This window comes from Brachyhypopomus gauderio, chromosome 3 (genome assembly GCF_052324685.1).
Source record: "Brachyhypopomus gauderio isolate BG-103 chromosome 3, BGAUD_0.2, whole genome shotgun sequence".
NCBI lineage: Eukaryota > Metazoa > Chordata > Actinopteri > Gymnotiformes > Hypopomidae > Brachyhypopomus > Brachyhypopomus gauderio.
Genome location: NC_135213.1, coordinates 14025829 through 14044819, shown reverse-complemented (window position 1 = coordinate 14044819; position 18991 = coordinate 14025829). Strand labels below are relative to the sequence as shown.

Genomic DNA, 18991 nt, shown 5'->3' with positions numbered 1-18991 from the left:
CCACGTCATTGCTTCATTTTGCGTATCGTTTTTCTAAATAAAAGCGCTATGAACCCTGTTGCTTCGTACGGAGCCCCTAAAGGATCTAGGTAGAAAAAAAATATTTTGAAAGCTAAATTGTTCCCTCAATTTAACAATTCATTCCCTCAATTTAATAAATCATTGCCTCAATTTAACAATTCATTCCCTCAATTTAATAATTAATTCCCTCAATTTAACAAATCGTTCCCTCAATTTATTATTTCATTCCCTCAATTTAACAAACTGTTCCCTCAATTTATTATTTCATTCCCTCAATTTAACAAACCGTTCCCTCAATTTAATAAATCATTTAAATAAACCTCAAATATCTGATTTTGTGCATAACATGCAGTACACCAGATGTCATGAACCGCTTAAATTTGATTATATTTTATTTTGAACTTGGTTTAAAATATCTGGACATACTTCAGGTTTGGCTGTTAAACATGGCATTGTTTTATCTCTGACATACCTTAAACGTATTTTATGTAAAAATGGGTTGTTTCGGAGGAAAACCTATTATGACATTGGGCAGACCATCCGGTTCATCCGAAATTAGCTGCAAGGGCCTGGAGCATATACCTCCATGGGTATAGGTGGATGCATAGTAAATGCATAGAGGAAGGTGTCAGAGTTCATAAAGAGGATGTGGGTCTAATTTTGTCCACCCTGGATCCTGATGGAACACATAGCCGCAGAGCAAGGCGTCTGAACAGGAGAGTTTATTATGCAAAGGGTCCAAATTACATATGGCATGTGGATTCATACGATAAACTTAAACCGTTTGGTATTTGTATTAATGGTACAATCGATGGATATTCACGAAAATTAATATGGAAGAGAATGCTGGAATAGCCATCTGATCCGTCCCTCAAGGAATGAAAATGTTCCCCACGGGCGGCCTAATGTAATGTACACAGTTCCAGAACTGTATGGATCTGAAGACTACTTATGTCATGTGTCAGAACAGGAAATCATCAACTGTGAGACAGACTGTTTACATCGCAGTGACATCGCTTGTGATGAGGATGTTTACAGTCTGTGTACCTACATAATGGCAGAGTACAATTGAACTGTTCCTGAAGATCTCTACATGTGTATTAATTTATACCTTACACTCAAGGAAAAAATTGGTATAATTTTAAATCTATGAAAAATTACAAACAGTACAAAAGTAGTACAACCCAACTTTATTCATGTCTTTTTTGCTCCTGTAAAATCTTGTAGACATCTTGTATAACAAGAAATCAATTCTGGAAACAAAGAGACCTTTTTTTTTGTTATAATTGTCACATTATCTTCACAGGTTTACAATTAAAACAAACATAAAATACAAGCAAGGTACTTTAAGCATTAGCAAGGTACTTTAAGCCCAAAGATGAACCTGTCCAATAGGAAAAGGCTAGCTAGACATCCAGGTGTCTGTGTTGTGTGACTAATTTAACAGTGCTACTGTATATGAAATACTCCTGTGGTGTTCTGTTTACAACCAAACCAAAATGCTGATATTAATGAGATGATATTAAAAAGACTTTTATTTATATTTATTTAGATATGAATGCCTATTAAAATTATGCACTAACCATAGATGTTATGACTCTTGTCTTTAAACGCAGAATATTTACTCTTGGCTTCCATGTCAATTTGTATTCATATCAGTACACAACTTTTATAAGTGTTATGTTTCCCCCCCAAAGGTAACCGGACCAGGAGTTAATGTTCCAACAGAACATGAACCAACACACAAGGGTTTTTAGTCAATCGTGTATTTACATTCACATATAATATACAAGGATAACACATAAGAACACCAAGCCATCTCTCCAGGGGTAAGCCAGGCCAAAACAACAAACAACCCAAAGTAAACCCCACTCTAAGTCCAGACACCAAAACTAGCTACAACTACAAAATAAGTACAAAACAACCAAAGAACAGGCAACTACACTAACTCCCTAACCCACGCAGAAAAACAGGAGGAAACAGACATACATACAAAGAAAATGGCACTTACCCCCTTCTGGCAACATACACTAAAACAGGACACACAGTTCAACCCTGAGCCACCCACACAGAACACTCAGTGTGTGGGTGTAACACAGTAACAACAGTAACACAACCTGGATACAACCAGTCAACAAACACAAAGAGCCCCCTGCTCCCCCTTCCTCTCGCTCTCCTCTTCTGGCCTCTTGCCACGCCCTTCTGGGGACTTCCTGGATGGACTTCCTGGATGGCTGGCAGGGTGTTACCTCCAGGACAGCACCACCTAGGGACACGGAGGAACAAACAGGCAGACACAACAACAAGACAGCAAACACACACAGAGCACAGCCGTAACAACCCCCCACCAAAAAAAACAGTTTAGTAACTAAACTGTTCAGAGTGAGCGAGACAAGGCATCAGCCACCAAATTGTCTGAGCCTTTTTTATGTTGTATGACAATGTGGAACGGCTGTAGAAGTAATGCCCAACGCATCAACCGCTGGTTCTTGTTGCACATCTGGGATAAGAAAACCAAGGGGTTGTGGTCAGTATACACCATAGTGGGCAAGCAATGTGAATTTAGATACACCTCAAAGTGCTGTAGCGCTAGGAGCAAAGCAAGAGTTTCTTTTTCAATTGTACTGTATCTCTGCTGGTAGCTGGTGAATTTCTTTGAATAAAAACACACAGGACGATCAACACCTTCATGGTTCTCCTGGATTAAAACTGCCCCAGCCCCAGAGTCACAAGCATCCACCTCCAGTTTAAAGGGCAGGGTGAAATCAGGAGCAGCTAGAACTGGCGAGCTACACAAGAGACCTTTCAGGCTTTCAAAAGCCTTCTGGCAGTCACTAGTCCACTTATACTCCACCTGAGCCTTCAGCAGATTGGTTAGCGGAAAAGCCACCACAGAAAAGTTTTTACAAAAACTCCGGTAATACCCCGCCATACCCAAGAATCTGCGTAGTTGTCGTCTGGTATTCGGAGCAGGATACTGGAGGATAGCTTGAACCTTGTCAACCGGTGTACGCACACTACCCTGTCCAACCTCTCTACCCAAGTAACGTATGGTAGCCTTACCAAAGTCACACTTGGCCAGGTTAAGGGTCAAGGAAGCCTGGTCCAAACGACCAAATACTTCCCGCAAAGTGTGCATGTGCTCTGTCCAGGTGGACGTAGAAACCACCACATCATCTAAATAGGCAGCACAATTTGGTACAGACTGAAGTACACAGCTCATCAGCCTCTGAAATGTTGCTGGGGCGTTTCGCATACCAAATGCCATGACAGAGTATTGCAGGAAGGCATCCGGTGTCACAAAAGCAGATATCTCGGATGCACGGTCCGTTAAAGGTACCTGCCAGTACCCTTTTAGTAAATCCAACTTAGTCACATATTTAGCAGAACCCACGCAGTCCACACAATCCTCGATTCTGGGCAAGGGAAAAGAATCAGGGACAGTAACGGTATTCACTTTCCTGTAGTCAGTACAGAACCGGAATGCTCCGTCCGGTTTGGGGACCAAAAGGCATGGGGAACTCCAAGGGCTGGAACTAGGAATTGCCAAGCCATGTTTAACCAAGTAGTCTGTCTCAGTACGCATATGGACACGTTTAACCGGACTGATGCGATAGTAGTTTTGCTTAAGGGGCCTACTAGTACCAACATCAATGTCATGTTTCAATACATTGGTTTGTCGGGGCACGTCTGTAAAAAGACTTGCATGCTCTGTGCACAAGGACATCAGATCAGCCCGGGCATCACCTGGCAGATGTTGCAAGATCGTGTCCAGCTGACGCATGAGCTCTGAGTTCTGCAGACGGGCAGACAAAACAGATCCAGAATGAGGCATTAGTCCATCATGCTGATTATCATCATTGTCAACACTATCACACTTCGGCACAACAGTGACAAGAGCCGGACAGGGTTCCGGGCACTCTTGATCTCTACGGGTCACATATGGCTTCAGCATATTTATATGGCACACGCGAAATTTGCGCCTACGATCTGGAGTAGAGATTACATAATTCACATCACTCAATTTCTTATGCACTTCATATGGACCTGAGAATTTTGAACGCAAGGCAGAGCCAGACATGGGCAACAATACCAAAACTTTGTCAAGGGGTCTGAATTCACGAGACACTGTCTTTTTGTCAAAGGTTGCCTTCATGGCTGACTGGGCAGAGGACAGAGATGCTTTAGCGGTATCACAAGCATTGTGGAGTCTTTCACGAAACCTGGTCACGTAGCTCAACAAGTCAGCTTTCACCGAACACGGCTCATTCAGCATTTGGTCTTTTAACAATTTTAGTGGACCACGCACTGTGTGTGCAAACACCAGTTCGGCTGGACTAAAACCAGTGGACTCCTGGACAACTTCACGGAGAGCAAACATTAGGAGGGGTATTCCTTCATCCCACTCCTTTTCAGACTCAACACAGAATGCCCGCAACCGAGCTTTTAAAGTCTGGTGAAAGCGCTCAAGGGCTCCCTGAGATTCTGGATGGAATGCTGAAGAGGTGCGATGGTTAACATTTAACTGCTTGAGCAATTGGGAAAACAACTTGGATGTGAAGTTAGTTCCCTGGTCAGTCTGAATCGTTTTTGGTAACCCAAAAACAGAGCAAAAACGTACAAGTGCTCTAGCAACAGACTTGGCTGTGATGTTTCTTAGAGGAAAAGCATCTGGAAAACGGGTGGCCATGCACATAACAGTAAGTAGGTACTGATTTCCACTTTTACTTTTGGGGAGAGGGCCCACACAGTCCAACAATATATGCTCAAAGGGCTCACCTATCACAGGTATAGGGCGCAGTGGTGCTGGGGGAATAACCTGATTCGGTTTCCCAGCAACCTGACACACATGACAGGAGTTGCAGTACTTCACCACATCTGCCTTTAAACCAGGCCAGAAGAAATGTTGCAGGATACGCTTATATGTTTTGTTAATACCCAAATGACCAGCCATGACATGATCATGGGCTAGGCTCAAAACATAGGACCTGTACTTCTCAGGTACCACAATTTGAAACACGCTGTCCCATACATTTGAAGCTACCGATGGGGCCCACTTTCTCATTAAGACTGCATTTATCTGATAAAAGGCCACAGGAACTTCATGAACCTTCTCCTGGTCTATCACAGCCGACCTACAGTGGGCAAGTGACTGATCATTCTCTTGAGCAGACACCAGCTCAGCACGACTTACTGGGAGAGTTAGTTCATGACAGACAGAATGGGCCTGCTTCAACAACCCACTGTGGCTATCTACAGGATCTTTTCTGTCTGTACCCTCAACAAACAGATTGGATAGGTCATTTTGCTCCATCATTTTCGCTTTCTGTGCTCTAGTTGTGACACAGACAGAGAAAACCACAGGAAACTCCTCTCTTAAAAGGTCTATATCAAGTGGTAAAGGTTCGGGTACCACTTCCAGACTGGGGAAAACCTTGCCACCAGCCAGGTCATTACCAAGTATGAAATCCACACCAGCAACCGGTAATTTCTCCTGTACAGCTACCCGCACCATTCCACTAATCAACTCTGACTGCAAGTAAACGTGGTGTAGGGGTACGCTAATAGGGGCAAGATCGATCCCACATACAACTACATATGATCCACAAAAGGTGTCTGCTGTGAAAGCAAGCACCTTACTTGAGATAAACGATTGGGCTGCTCCAGTATCTCGCAGGATGCTAATTGGCTTTTTGCACTGTTCTTCCTCAGACAAAGCCACAAAACCATCCAAAATAAATGGACGGAATGCAGCAACACAATGATCTTTACTTGGCACTGATGTAGAAGCAGCCACACAAGCTACAGACTTGGGTTTATCCTTCCTTTTGATCCACCTAGGGCAGTCTGCAATTAAGTGGCCTGGGCGCCGACAGTAAAAACAAACACGAGCATCGGGAGAGTATTGTGTAGTCTCAGCTACAGATTTTTCTCTTTTAGGTGACCTCTCAAATACGCGAGCAGCACGCATATAACCACCTTGACCTGTTTTGTCCCTTTCACCTCTTATGCTGCCTGTAGGCAAACATGAAGCTTTCACAGGAAACACTGTCCTATGGGTCAAGACATACTCATCCGTCAGCACCGCCGCCTCTGAAAGGGTGGCAACCTTTTGTTCATTCAGATGTACTACCACCATCTCAGGCACAGAATGTTTAAAATCTTCTAGCAGGACTAGCTCTTTTAACTGTTGAAAGCTAGTTGTTTTTGAGGCAGAACACCACTTCTCAAATAAAACTGTTTTCTCACGAGCAAACTCAACAAACGTTTGGTCTGCAGATCTCTGGTGAGTCCGAAAACGTTGCCTATAAGCCTCAGGCACCAACTCGTACGCTCGTAGTACAGCTGCTTTGACTCTGTCATAATCCAGGCTCTGCTCAATAGTTAAGGAAGAGCATACTTCCTGCGCCTTACCCACCAGTTTGCATTGTAGCAGTAAAGACCACATGTCTTTGGGCCAGTGCAGAGTGGCTGCTACACGCTCAAAAGCGGTAAAATAGGAATCAACCTCTGATTCCCTGAAAGGGGGCACAAGAGAAACGTTTTTGCTTACATCAAACTCAGAAGAGCGCAAGGCAGGTTGTCTGGAAGAAGCACTCCTGCTGGCCTCTAACTCAAGAGCCCGGACACGCAACAACTGCGTCTGCCGTTCCTCCTGCTTAATAGCGAGGTCCAACTCCTTCAGCCTTACAGCCATGTTCAAATCAATGTCACTGAGAGAACCAGCTGCTGGTGGAGAATCAACTACATCCATGCCTGGGGAAGTGTCTGGTGAACGCCCTGTAACCTCAGCAGACAGTAAACCACCACCCCCTACAGCAACACTAGCCCTCTCCAACCCATGTAACCCCGCAACCTGGGCCACAGCAGGAATCCTTGTATCAGGGGACACAGGCAACCTCCGGTCCTCACGCAGCCTCTCAAGTATGGTCTCTCTGATCTCTGCCTTTCTGGCAGAACGTGCCACAGAAACATTGTAAAACTCAGCCACTGACATAAGGTCAGCCTTTCTACACCGCGCCAGAGCTTCAACAGATGGAGACAACACAAACTGCTCCAAATCAAACTCCATCTTAAAACAAAGGAAATGCAAACTAAACACGACAAAACACACCACACCTGCCCACACCAAAAAAAAGAAGGAAGACAGAGACCCACACACCAACGGCTTAGGACGAGCCCCCAATTGTTATGTTTCCCCCCCAAAGGTAACCGGACCAGGAGTTAATGTTCCAACAGAACATGAACCAACACACAAGGGTTTTTAGTCAATCGTGTATTTACATTCACATATAATATACAAGGATAACACATAAGAACACCAAGCCATCTCTCCAGGGGTAAGCCAGGCCAAAACAACAAACAACCCAAAGTAAACCCCACTCTAAGTCCAGACACCAAAACTAGCTACAACTACAAAATAAGTACAAAACAACCAAAGAACAGGCAACTACACTAACTCCCTAACCCACGCAGAAAAACAGGAGGAAACAGACATACATACAAAGAAAATGGCACTTACCCCCTTCTGGCAACATACACTAAAACAGGACACACAGTTCAACCCTGAGCCACCCACACAGAACACTCAGTGTGTGGGTGTAACACAGTAACAACAGTAACACAACCTGGATACAACCAGTCAACAAACACAAAGAGCCCCCTGCTCCCCCTTCCTCTCGCTCTCCTCTTCTGGCCTCTTGCCACGCCCTTCTGGGGACTTCCTGGATGGACTTCCTGGATGGCTGGCAGGGTGTTACCTCCAGGACAGCACCACCTAGGGACACGGAGGAACAAACAGGCAGACACAACAACAAGACAGCAAACACACACAGAGCACAGCCGTAACATAAGCTAGTTACATTAATTTGAACAACACCATGTAAACAAAGCAATGACTGATATGGCCTACTTGTAAGATACTGAAGTAGGCACAGCGTTACTTTTTCACTGATGAAATTCTGGACTCTCGCTTGTTCAATGTGACGACTTTGAATGAACTCGATGAAGCTGTTAAATGAGTAGTAATCCATCTCGAGTGCCTATAGCCTACATTATAGACAACAAATTAATAAAATGTTAGCTAACTTTGCTAATGTTTTCTCAATTTTCTAGCTAGTCAGCTAGCAAGCAACCACTGTAGTGTACTTTGGAGGTTAACTTATTACCGACGGAGCCATGATAGTAAATGAGAGTTTGTGCAGAGTTCTCGCTACATGAGCCTGACTACTGATAGCATACACACATAAAGCATTATTAGTTCATTATGGTAACAACATACCAGTCTGTACGAGAGCTGTAGGAGAGATGACCCTGTTAAAACTGTTGGTCCTAAACTACTGTGTTATTCCATATTTGAGGGAACGAATTATTAATTTGAGAGAATGATTTATTAAATTGAGGGAACAATTTAGCTTTCAAAATATTTTTTTTCTACCTAGATCCTTTAGGGGCTCCGTAGTATTCAGTTCAGTAGATATATGCTGCTTATAGCCCACTGCAGCTTATACAACATTTTCCATAAAAAAAACAAACTTTGTAGGTGTGACTTATATTGAGGTGCTCTCTATAGTCCAGAAAATATGGTAGTTCACTCCCTTACCTGTGTGTCTGCTCCTGAGTTAGAACCTCTGTCTCTCTCTCTCTCTCTCTCTCTCTCTCTCTCTCTCCCCCTGTACTTTTCACTACCCATAGATCCAGTCTTCTGTGCCTATAAGGAGAACACCAATCATACATATGTTTTATTATTCTTACCCAATTGTGTTAAGACACATCTTTGTTCGGTATTTAACTACATGTATTACTATTAAACTTCGGAACACTTTCCTGACACCCGTGTGTTGTGAATCTGTTATCCAGGGCCCCAAGCGTAACAGGGAAAGAAAGGGAAAATCTGTGGATAAGAGTCTTTTTTCTTGTGAATGAGAAAAAAATCTCATAATGAGAAATCTTGTTAACTTCACATGAATGCAGATGAATGCACATGAAGTCTCTGTTAAAGTTCTAGTTCTATACCCACACTGGGGAGCAGAATGTTTCATGAACTGTATGAATCAAATATAACCTAATATTCAAGCGTAATGTAAAACAAGTTCTGCGGTCAAAATTCTCCTTGCATTCTTTTGTTGTGTCAATTTTACTGCCTTTAATTTCATGAGTCATCATTTTGTCATTGATGACTTGTTCAAAAACATATCAATGTGCACATGCATGCTCTTTTTGAGGACAGACTCATTCATATTACATATATGGCTCATCTGCAATTAAGCTTGTAAAAAATAAATATTTGATCTGAGCAATATATCAGAATTAAACAATGTGTAGTAAAATGCAAATATTGCAAATATCGGTTTTTGACCCTTGAGCCCCGCCCTCATTCTACAAGGGCTAAACCATTCATCCTAGATGGGCAGCTATACAGAGTTACTAATATGCAACATCCTAAATACGTGTCACAATCACTGTTATATTTATATCTATCTATAGCTATTTTCATCTCACTGCTAAGTATAGTCTTTTATCCTAACTTTATTTAATGAATGCCCTTCTACAAACAGGTACATTCAGCATGCTCCCCTGATCCCAGCATCCAAAGGATTCCTCCAGTCCATACAAAAGAGCAGAATGAACCACACCATCATAAAAGTTGACTTTGGGTAAGTGTAGGAGTTATTCTTTATAGTCTAATTTGAGTGATTTTTTTTTTGTTGTTGTTGATGATTATCTGACTTTGGCCTACTGATATCCTGTTTTATTTTTGTAGCTGTGAATTGCGCCAGTTGTGTGTGGATTTAAACCTGCCACCATGAAAGTGTTGGTGAGTAGGTTTTTTTTTTTTTGCTTATACTGATGCTGATTCTTGAAACTGTAAACACCTGTATCAGCATTTTTGTTCCACATTACATTTGCAACAAGCTTTTTGGTTTATTCTTCTTGAGTGATCTTTGCTGGTGTAGAATGTGATGTGTACGTGTTGGGTTATGAATTTATTTTTCTTCTGGATTTTCTTTTAGATTTTCTGTATGATGCTGACCATTCCTAGCGCTGGTAAGTAACCTCTCTTTTACAGAACTCTTTGAAATACTTGCACTGAAATACTTTGCTTTGTCTTTCAGCAGCTTTGCTGGACCGCAGGGGTAAGCTCCAATCTGATGTCTTGATTATTTGGGCTACATGTAGCTGGGCAATCAAGCTGACTTGCATACCATGCAGTTTAAAGCTTTCATTTTAAAAGCTTGATGTGATCCTTGTGTCCTGTATCCTGTATCAGTTCTGCTCATCTTCCTCCATCTAGTGTGTTACACTCAGTGGTTTGACTGTGATGACCCTAGTGGGACTGGAGACTGGGAAACACTAGAAAACCTTGAGATGAAATACCCAGGAAAGATTTGCCAAAATCCTTTGGCCATTGAGGCTCAAACCCTCTCTGGTGTACCTGCTCAACAGACAGGACAAGTGATTATACAGTGAGTGTACCTTTTTGAAGAAACGGAATAATTGCCATTGTAAAAATGCACCGCATGTGGAGTAGATTCTAAATGCCGTCAAGCAAGCATATAATACCGTGTTTGTGTTTGTGCTTTGTCAGCCAAGACCTGCTTGTGGGCTTTATTTGCTTGAATTCTCAGCAGAAGAAGAAGCTCTGTCTCGACTACAAGGTGCGCTTTCAATGCCCATGTCGCGTGCCCATGTGAAATCCCTGCAAATTAAATCCCATTGTCTCCAATTGAGTTGTCTTGGTTTTTCATCCATTATGAAAATTGCATGTTCTCGGGGTTTGCTGTGCCAATCACGCAAGGACTCTCCTACCCTCAAGTCTTGTTTCACTAACCTAGCACTTGGGAGCAGCCCCGTCGACAGGGGGGGACAACCGGGTCTGTTGTCTCAGGCCCCAGGGCAAGGGGGGCCTATCAAAGGGCCCAGCAATTTATTTTTTATTTAAAGTCTATAGTTTTAAATAATCTTAATCTGTCATTAATAGAAAATTGTTCTTAAAATAAGCTCAATGGCTAAAAATGTTTTACCTATCTGCATATTTTCCATTAAGTGCGTACACCCCCGCCTCCCACTGAAATGGTTTGATCCAGCACCGATCGTAGCTGGCTGGTACCCGCCCAACAGTGGGAAATATAATGGTGGATAGTTAAAGTAAACAAAAATCTGGAGCGCAGAAAGGAAAAATATTTACCTGACAAATTTTAATGTTGCATTGTGTTCCAGGTTTGAAAAGTGCTCAAGTATTTGAAAATACTTGAAACTGTAACTACTTCGTTTCACAACAAATAGCTGTTTGAATAGTTCTCTTGTATTACGTTAACAAATACGAGCCTCTTGTAATTCCAGGACGAAACATGAGAGAACGTGAAGGCGTTAAGATTGGGCGTTTTGAAAATGAACAACCATTAAATAATGTGATTTTAAAAAGTGAATTATTTCAAGTATATGTATAAATATTTAACTTAAGTTTAACGTTCTGGGAAATATTGAAATGGACCTTGAAAGTGACGTACAAGTGCTTTAATTCCACTTTTATAAAGGTGTATGAACCTGCAAACATGACTTTGTTCATTGCGCTGAAGCGTGGCGTGCGCAAAGTTACAAATTCGAGAGCTGCACGACCTAGCGAATTGACAGCACGTGAGGCGGTGGCAAACTTAAGTTGTTGGGGGGGGGTGGCGAACGTAACACTCGTCATGGAGTGTTTTTCCAGTAGCCCTGGAATAAATGCTCCGGTTAAAAATTTAGTCTCGTAAAAATTAAAAAATATTTTTGGCATTTGGGTCCGTATCCAGTTAATCGGGAATGTGATTGGGCCCGGACAGGACGGCGTTCGGGTCCGGATCTGGACCGCGGTCCGCCATTTGGTGACCCCTGTTATATACTATATGACCTAACTCAAGGATTGTCTGCTACAGAGGAAATTCAAATGATGTAAGCGGGGGGCTGAGGGGGGCACATGAAACTTTCTTGTCCCGGGCCCCAGCAAGACTGTCAACGGGCCTGCTTGGGAGGGTGTGTTCTCTGCTGTATGGTGCAATACATTTGTGAAATGTAAATCTCTTGAAACCCAGTGGTGTGCAGTACAAATCTGGTACCCACTCTGCTTACTTTTGGTGTATGAGCAAACTTGCCTACCAAGAGGAGTTGCTACAGAATTGTAGATGGGGAGAGTTTGTCAAATTTGCCTTTCTTCAAAGGAAGGAAACCTAGCATCTATGCTAAAGAGAAATGGTGTACATCCAAGTCAGTTGATGCTTGACTATGTTCATGTAGATGTTGAGCTTGTGGTATCAAGATTTGTGCATTTGAATCATGCCCTCACAAGATTACTGATGTCACAAAAGAGCTATATACTATCCTGCTCAAATTACACTTAAATCAGCACAGAATAAGTCCAATTTCAGGGATAAAATCAGAAGCATGAGTGTTAGTCATCTGCTCTAAAATTAACAACTGCATCAGCCTTTCAAGAGTAAGACAACTGGTGGCCACAGATTATTACTCCACCGTTTCTGCCCTATGCCTTAGTGCTGTAGTCGTCTCCCAGCACAATCTTGTGAGCAGGGGCGAAGAATCGGGATATAGGACAAAATTGAAGTTTTCCTTTTGTGCCCAAAGGCCACAAGACCACATCTAATGATAAATCTCGCAGACTACCCCATTACACCTGGCTCAGTAGCCAAGAATCTCGGCGTCACACTCAACTCTGACCTATCATTTGAAAAATACATAGATAATACTACTAGTATAGCTTTTTCTACATCTCCACACCATTGCCAAGCTAAGAAATGCATTATCACAGCATGATTCAGAAAAATTGGTACATGCCTTTGTTGGCTCCAGTTTAGATTTCTGTACCTTATTACTGTGAGGATGCTCATATAGGAATCAAAATAATCTTCAAATAGTTCAAAATGCCACAGCCAGAGTTCTGACTATAATTAGAAAATTTGATCATATCAGGCCAGTCCTATGAGCCCTGCATTGGCTCCCAGTTAAATTATGAAATTCTTCTACTGATTATAAAGTACTGCACAAGCTTGCTCCTGATTACCTCCAGAAACCTATCTCTATTATGAACCACCACGTCCACTAAGATCACAAGGTGCTGGCCTCTTATTAGTTCCAACAATTAATAAGGTAACAGCAGGGGGAAGAGCCTTTTCTTATAAGGCCCCCCGAACTATGGAATAACCTTCCAGAATGTGTACGAGACTGACACAGTCTCAATCTTTAAGTCTAGGTTGAAAACGTACATATTTTGTTTAGCGTTTGGTAATTAATGTGATAGAGGTACTGATGCAGGGGTTCATGGGTGAAGAGTTTTATGGTAAACTGGGGAGCTGATGCTGTCATCCCTTCACTGCACGTGGTCACTCAAGTTTGTGGACGGTGTAGTGAATGGACTCATGAGCCAATATCTCCAAAGTCCGTATTACCTTCTGGTTCTGCCTTTTTAGCTAGGCTATAATAATTTAATTTAATGCCAGAGTTACTGCCACACTCTAGAAATGTTTAAATTTCATCTGTCCCACATATAACAGCAGGGGGAAGAGCCTTTTCTTATAAGGCCCCCCAGCTTTGGAACAACCTTCCAAAATGCGTACGGGACTCTGACACAGTCACAATCTTTAAGTCTAGGTTGAAAACCCACCTTTTTGGTTTAGCGTTTGATAATTAACATCCCCCCCTTAGATAAAGGTACAGATCCAGGGGTTCATAGACGAAGGGTTTTATGGTTGACTGGGGTGCTGGTGCTGTCGTCCTGTCACTGCTCGTGGTCACTCAAGTTTGTTGACAGTGCAGTGGATGGATGCCATTGTCTCAGAATGCCCCCAAGCCTATGCTACCTTCTGGTTCTGCCTTTTCAGCTAGGCTGTAATAGTTTAACTTAATGCCGGAGTTGCTGCCACACTCCAGAAATGTGTTTAATTTCATCTGTCCTCATACAGAGCTAATTTTCCCTGTTTTATTTTCTCCACATGGCTGCCCGCCTGCTCGAGGAAAAATGAGATGAGGAGAGACAAGCGAGTTATCCAGTGCCAGCCACCTACTGCCTGACCGGATAAGCCTACACCATGATGGACAATACTACATCTTTTCCTTTTCTTTATTTCTTTCTGTCTAAATTGTTGTTGTCATGGTGACCGGTGTCGGCCAGAGGAGGATGGGTTCCCCCCCTGAGTCTTGGTTCCTCTCAAGGTTTCTTCCTCATGCAAAAAACTAGGGAGTTTTTCCTTGCCACTGTCGCCCTTGGCTTGCTCACTGGGGGCTAGGACTCGGCACTTGTAAAGCTGCTTTGTGACAACAACTGTTGTAAAAAGCGCTATATAAATAAAATTTGATTGATTGATTGATATAATCCCATACAGAGCTAATTTTCCCAGTTTTCTTTTCTGTATGTCTGCCCACCTTCTAGAGAAATACTGAGACAAGGAGAGAAGAGCCATTTCCGAGTACATCCTGGCCCAGCCACCTCCTGCCTAACCAGCTATGATAAAGGATTAACCCACTTCCCTGACTAACTAGTTGTGGATGAAGGATAAACCCACTGCCCTGGACCCTCTCACTGCCCCGAATTTTCCCCTGTTATGGCTGTATCTCTGCAGCCCTGGACTACTATTACAAACCAACAAGACGTTTAAGACTGAATAGGATAGAGAACTCATGTATATAAATACACACAATGATGAGATTTTTTAATCCTTCCTATCTCTTAAATTGTTGTCGTGGTGATGGGTGTCGGCCAGAATAGGATAGGTTCCCCCGCTGAGTCTTTGTTCCTCTCAAGGTTTCTTCCTCATGCTCTTAGGGAGTTTTTCCTTGCCACTGTCGCCGTTGGCTTGCTCACTGGGGGCTTGGACTTGAACACTTGTAAAGCTGCTTTGTGACAATAACTGTTGTAAAACGTGCTATATATAAAAAAAATGATTGATTGAACAAATCATTAGAACACCCCTGGTATCCATCTTTGTGTGAGATTCTCCCCAAGCGTAACAGGAGAAAAAAGGGAAAATCTGTGGTTAAGAATCTTTTTTCTTCTGAAAACACAGTTTGTAACTTCCATTGATGAGAAATCTTGCTAACTTCACATAAATGCACATAAAGTCTCTGTTAAAGTTCCTTTAACAAATTGTAGTTCTATACCCACAATGGGGAACAGAATGTTTCATGAACTGTATCAATCAAGTATAACCTAATATTCAAGCGTAATGTAAAACAAGTTCTGCGGTCAAAATTCTCCTTGCATTCTTCTGTTGTGTCAATTTTACTGCCTTTAATTTCATGAGTCATCTTTTTGTCATTGGTGACTTGTTCAAAAACATATCAATGTGCACATGCATGCTCTTTTTGAGGACAGACTCATTCACATTACATATATGGCTCATCTGCAATTAAGCTTGTAAAAAATTAGGAATTGATCTGAGCAATATATCAGAATTAAACAATGTGTAGTAAAATGCAAATATTGCACCACATTCTTATAAATAGTAACAGACTTAACATTAATAAAAATGACCAGGTGCAAACCACACAAATCTTTATTCCCCCCGCCCATTTTTCTCATTTGTCTAAGCTACTCGGTTTTTGACCCTTGAGCCCCGCCCTCATTCTACAAGGGCTAAACCATTCATCCTAGATGGGCAGGTATGCAGAGTTACCAATATGCAACATCCTAAATACGTGTCACAATCACTTTTATATTTACATCTATCTATAGCTATTTTCATCTCACTGCTAAGTATAGTTTTTTTATCCGAACTTTATTTAATGAATGCCCTTCTACAAACAGGTACATTCAGCATGCTCCCCTGATCCCAGCACTCAAAGGATTCCTCCAGTCCATACAAAAGAGCAGAATGAACCACACCATCACAAAAGTTGACTTTGGGTAAGTGTAGGAGTTATTCTTTATAGTCTAATTTGAGTGATTTTTTTTTTGTTGTTGATGATTCTCTGACTTTGGCCTACTGATATCATGTTTTATTTGTGTAGCTGTGTATTGTGCCAGTTGTGTGTGGATTTAAACCTGCCACCATGAAAGTGTTGGTGAGTAGGGTTTTTTGCTTATACTGATGCTGATTCTTGAAACTGAAAACACCTGTATCAGCATTTTTGTTCCACATTACATTTGTTACAAGCTTTTTGGTTTATTCTTCTTGAGTGATCTTTGCTGGTGTAGAATGTGATCTGTAACTGTTGGGTTATGAATTTTATTTTTATTTTTTTCTGGGTTTCATTTTAGATTCTCTGTATGATGCTGACCATTCCTAGCGCTGGTAAGTAACCTCTCTTTTACAGAACTCCATTGAAATACTTGCACTGAAATACTTTGCTTTGTCTTTCAGCAGCTTTGCTGGACCGCAGGGGTAAGCTCCAATCTGATGTCTTGATTATTTGGGCTACATGTAGCTGGGCAATCAAGCTGACTTGCATTTCATGCAGTTTAAAGCTTTCATTTTAAAAGCTTGATGTGATCCTTGTGTCCTGTATCAGTTCTGCTCATCTTCCTCCATCTAGTGTGTTACACTCAGTGGTTTGACTGTGATGACCCTAGTGGGACTGGAGACTGGGAAACACTAGAAAACCTTGAGATGAAATACCCAGGAAAGATTTGCCAAAATCCTTTGGCTATTGAGGCTCAAACCCTCTCTGGTGTACCTGCTCAACAGACAGGACAAGTGATTATACAGTGAGTGTACCTTTTTGAAGAAACAGAATAATTGCCATTGTACAAATGCACAGCATGTGGAGTATATTCTAAATGCCATCAAGCAAGCATATAATACCATGTTTGTGTTTGTGCTTTGTCAGCCAAGACCTGCTTGTGGGCTTTATTTGCTTGAATTCTCAGCAGAAGAAGAAGCTCTGTCTCGACTACAAGGTGCGCTTTCGATGCCCATGTCCCTGGCCCAATTGAAATCCCTGCAAATTAAATCCAATTATCTCCAATTGAGTTGTCTTGGTTTTTCATCCATTATGAAATTTGAATGTTCTCGGTGTTTGCTGTGCCCATCACGCAAGGACTCTCCTACCCTCAAGTCTTGTTTCACTAACCTAGCACTTGGGAGGGTGTGTTCTCTGCCGTATGGTGCAATACATTTGTGAAATGTAAATCTCTTGAAACCCAGTGGTGTGCAGTACAAATCTGGTACCCACTCTGCTTACGTTTGGTGTATGAGCAAACTTGCCTACCAAGAGGAGTTGCTACAGAATTGTAGATGGGGAGAGTTTGTCAAAATGACCTTTCTTCAAAGGAAGGAAACCTAGCATGTATGCTGAAGAGAAATGGTGTACATCCAAGTCAGTTGATGCTTGACACTGTTCATGTAGATGTTGAGCTTGTGGTATCAAGATTTGTGCATCTGAATCATGCCCTCACAAGATTACTGATGTCCCAAAAGAGCTATATACTATCCTGCTCAAATTACACTTAAATCCGCACAGAATAAGTCCAATTTCAGGGATAAAATCAGAAGCATGAGTGTTAGTCATCTGGGGCCTCGTGTACAAAGACTTGTGAATTTCTTACTAAAAATTGGCGTACGTACAAACCCAGAAAATGGCGGACGCAAAAAAAATTGTACATCCCAATCAATGTGGAGTTGAGCGCAGACGAGAGAGTGGCTGACTACTCCTGTGACATGCCCCCCTATGAATATGCAAATTCATTTAAATTTGCCCTGCACCCGAGAAGTTTCCTCTCTGATCCATCACAAACCATGTCTAAATGGGCAAAGAATAACTTCACCGAATGTGAGGTGTGGAAAAAATGTTTGGCACGTCGTGGCATTACGGCAAAGCGCAAAAGGTCTGAGTGGGACGGCGTGTGTGAAGCTTTAAATGTTGTGTGGTCAGAACGCACACTGGCAGAATTGTATAATGCACCTAAAAATATCAGTGATGCACTCACTAGCATCAGCGACTCAATAAAATAATTGGTTAAATTTTGAATGCTGTCTCTTACCTTTTTATATTTTAGCTATGATTTGTTGCCTTGCTTATATGGCACCTGGGTTAGGCAGCGCATTACTTTGTCCTGGCTCTGGGTCTGCTGGTTGCTCCACCATCTCTAACAATTGCATGGCATACCTGTGCGCAACATTGTGCAGGACCCCACATGCTCTCACATTACGACACACATTACGACAGAGCCGGTGGCGCTGGCTGGACAGGACCAGGGGATGCTCGTGTTTCGGCCAGAGAAGGTGTGTCGTATTGAGGGCATGTGGGGTCCTGCGTAGCCTAATCCAGGTTCCATACAAGCAAGGCGTGAAATCATAGCTAAAATATAAAATGGTAAGAGACAGCCTTCAATTTTTAACCAATTATTTTATTGAGTCGCTGATGCTAGTGAGCATCGATTTGATCCATGCGGCTTGTACTGGGGTGTTGCTTTTCTGTTGATTTTTCTTCACCCATCAGGGGGCAGAGCAGAAAGTTTATCAGTTGGTAGGTCAAAGTTGTAAATCAAAGAAAGTGCTCATTTTCATTTAGCACATTCAACTAGCAGGCACAACGGAGAAAGCCAAAACTGTTGCACATGAAATGCTACAGGCACCGTTCAGAAACTGATCAGTTCAGTTAAATGTACAGTGAGTCCTGCTTAACGATGGGGTTACAGACTGAAAAGTCCATCGTAAAGCAGTTTTTGTCGTTAAGCGTGACCCTAGATTTAGATACGCTTTGATCGTAAATACAGTATAGAAAAAACTAACAATGTTCTCGTGCGTGCGTACAGCGTGAGAAAGAGCGATCGCATTGCCGAGATGGGCTGCGGTGGAGGCTGAGCTGCCTCAGCTTTTCGTACACAACACTCCACTGTGTTGCCACTTATTTCCACGCACCGCGCGAAATTTAAAAAAGTTGTTCGTAACTCCGGTCTGTCGTTAACCAGACCCGTCGTTATGCGTGGACACACTGTATTCAGTTCAGTAGATATATGCGGCTTATAGCCCAGTGTGGCTTA

General features: G+C 42.3%; 2 protein-coding genes across 3 annotated transcripts; both read left to right on the top strand.

Annotated features, from left to right (window-relative positions):
• The first annotated feature begins 9717 nt into the window (after window positions 1–9717).
• LOC143509744 (cartilage intermediate layer protein 1-like) lies at window positions 9718–10747 on the top strand. Of its 2 annotated transcripts, XM_076998568.1 has the most exons (5): window positions 9718–9838; window positions 10035–10068; window positions 10137–10157; window positions 10316–10487; window positions 10610–10747. In XM_076998568.1, the coding sequence occupies exons 1-5, from the start codon at window positions 9827–9829 to the stop codon at window positions 10713–10715; spliced, it is 345 nt and encodes a 114-aa protein (XP_076854683.1). In that variant the 5' UTR covers window positions 9718–9826; the 3' UTR covers window positions 10716–10747. The 2 variants fall into 2 exon arrangements, with proteins under 2 accessions (XP_076854683.1, XP_076854684.1); XM_076998569.1 differs by lacking the exon at window positions 10137–10157.
• A 5196-nt stretch (window positions 10748–15943) lies between these two features.
• LOC143509745 (cartilage intermediate layer protein 1-like) lies at window positions 15944–16974 on the top strand. Its single transcript, XM_076998571.1, has 5 exons — window positions 15944–16071; window positions 16268–16301; window positions 16371–16391; window positions 16543–16714; window positions 16837–16974. The coding sequence occupies exons 1-5, from the start codon at window positions 16060–16062 to the stop codon at window positions 16940–16942; spliced, it is 345 nt and encodes a 114-aa protein (XP_076854686.1). The 5' UTR covers window positions 15944–16059; the 3' UTR covers window positions 16943–16974.
• Window positions 16975–18991: the final 2017 nt, after the last annotated feature.

Bases quoted from the DNA above. Each gene is read 5' to 3' on its own strand.
- LOC143509745 (XM_076998571.1), top strand. The intron at 16,302-16,370 runs GTAAGTAACCTC...TTTGTCTTTCAG, and splicing joins GCTGACCATTCCTAGCGCTG to CAGCTTTGCTGGACCGCAGG. The intron at 16,715-16,836 runs GTGAGTGTACCT...GTGCTTTGTCAG, and splicing joins ACAGGACAAGTGATTATACA to CCAAGACCTGCTTGTGGGCT.
- LOC143509744 (XM_076998568.1), top strand. The intron at 10,069-10,136 runs GTAAGTAACCTC...TTTGTCTTTCAG, and splicing joins GCTGACCATTCCTAGCGCTG to CAGCTTTGCTGGACCGCAGG. The intron at 10,158-10,315 runs GTAAGCTCCAAT...TCCTCCATCTAG, and splicing joins AGCTTTGCTGGACCGCAGGG to TGTGTTACACTCAGTGGTTT.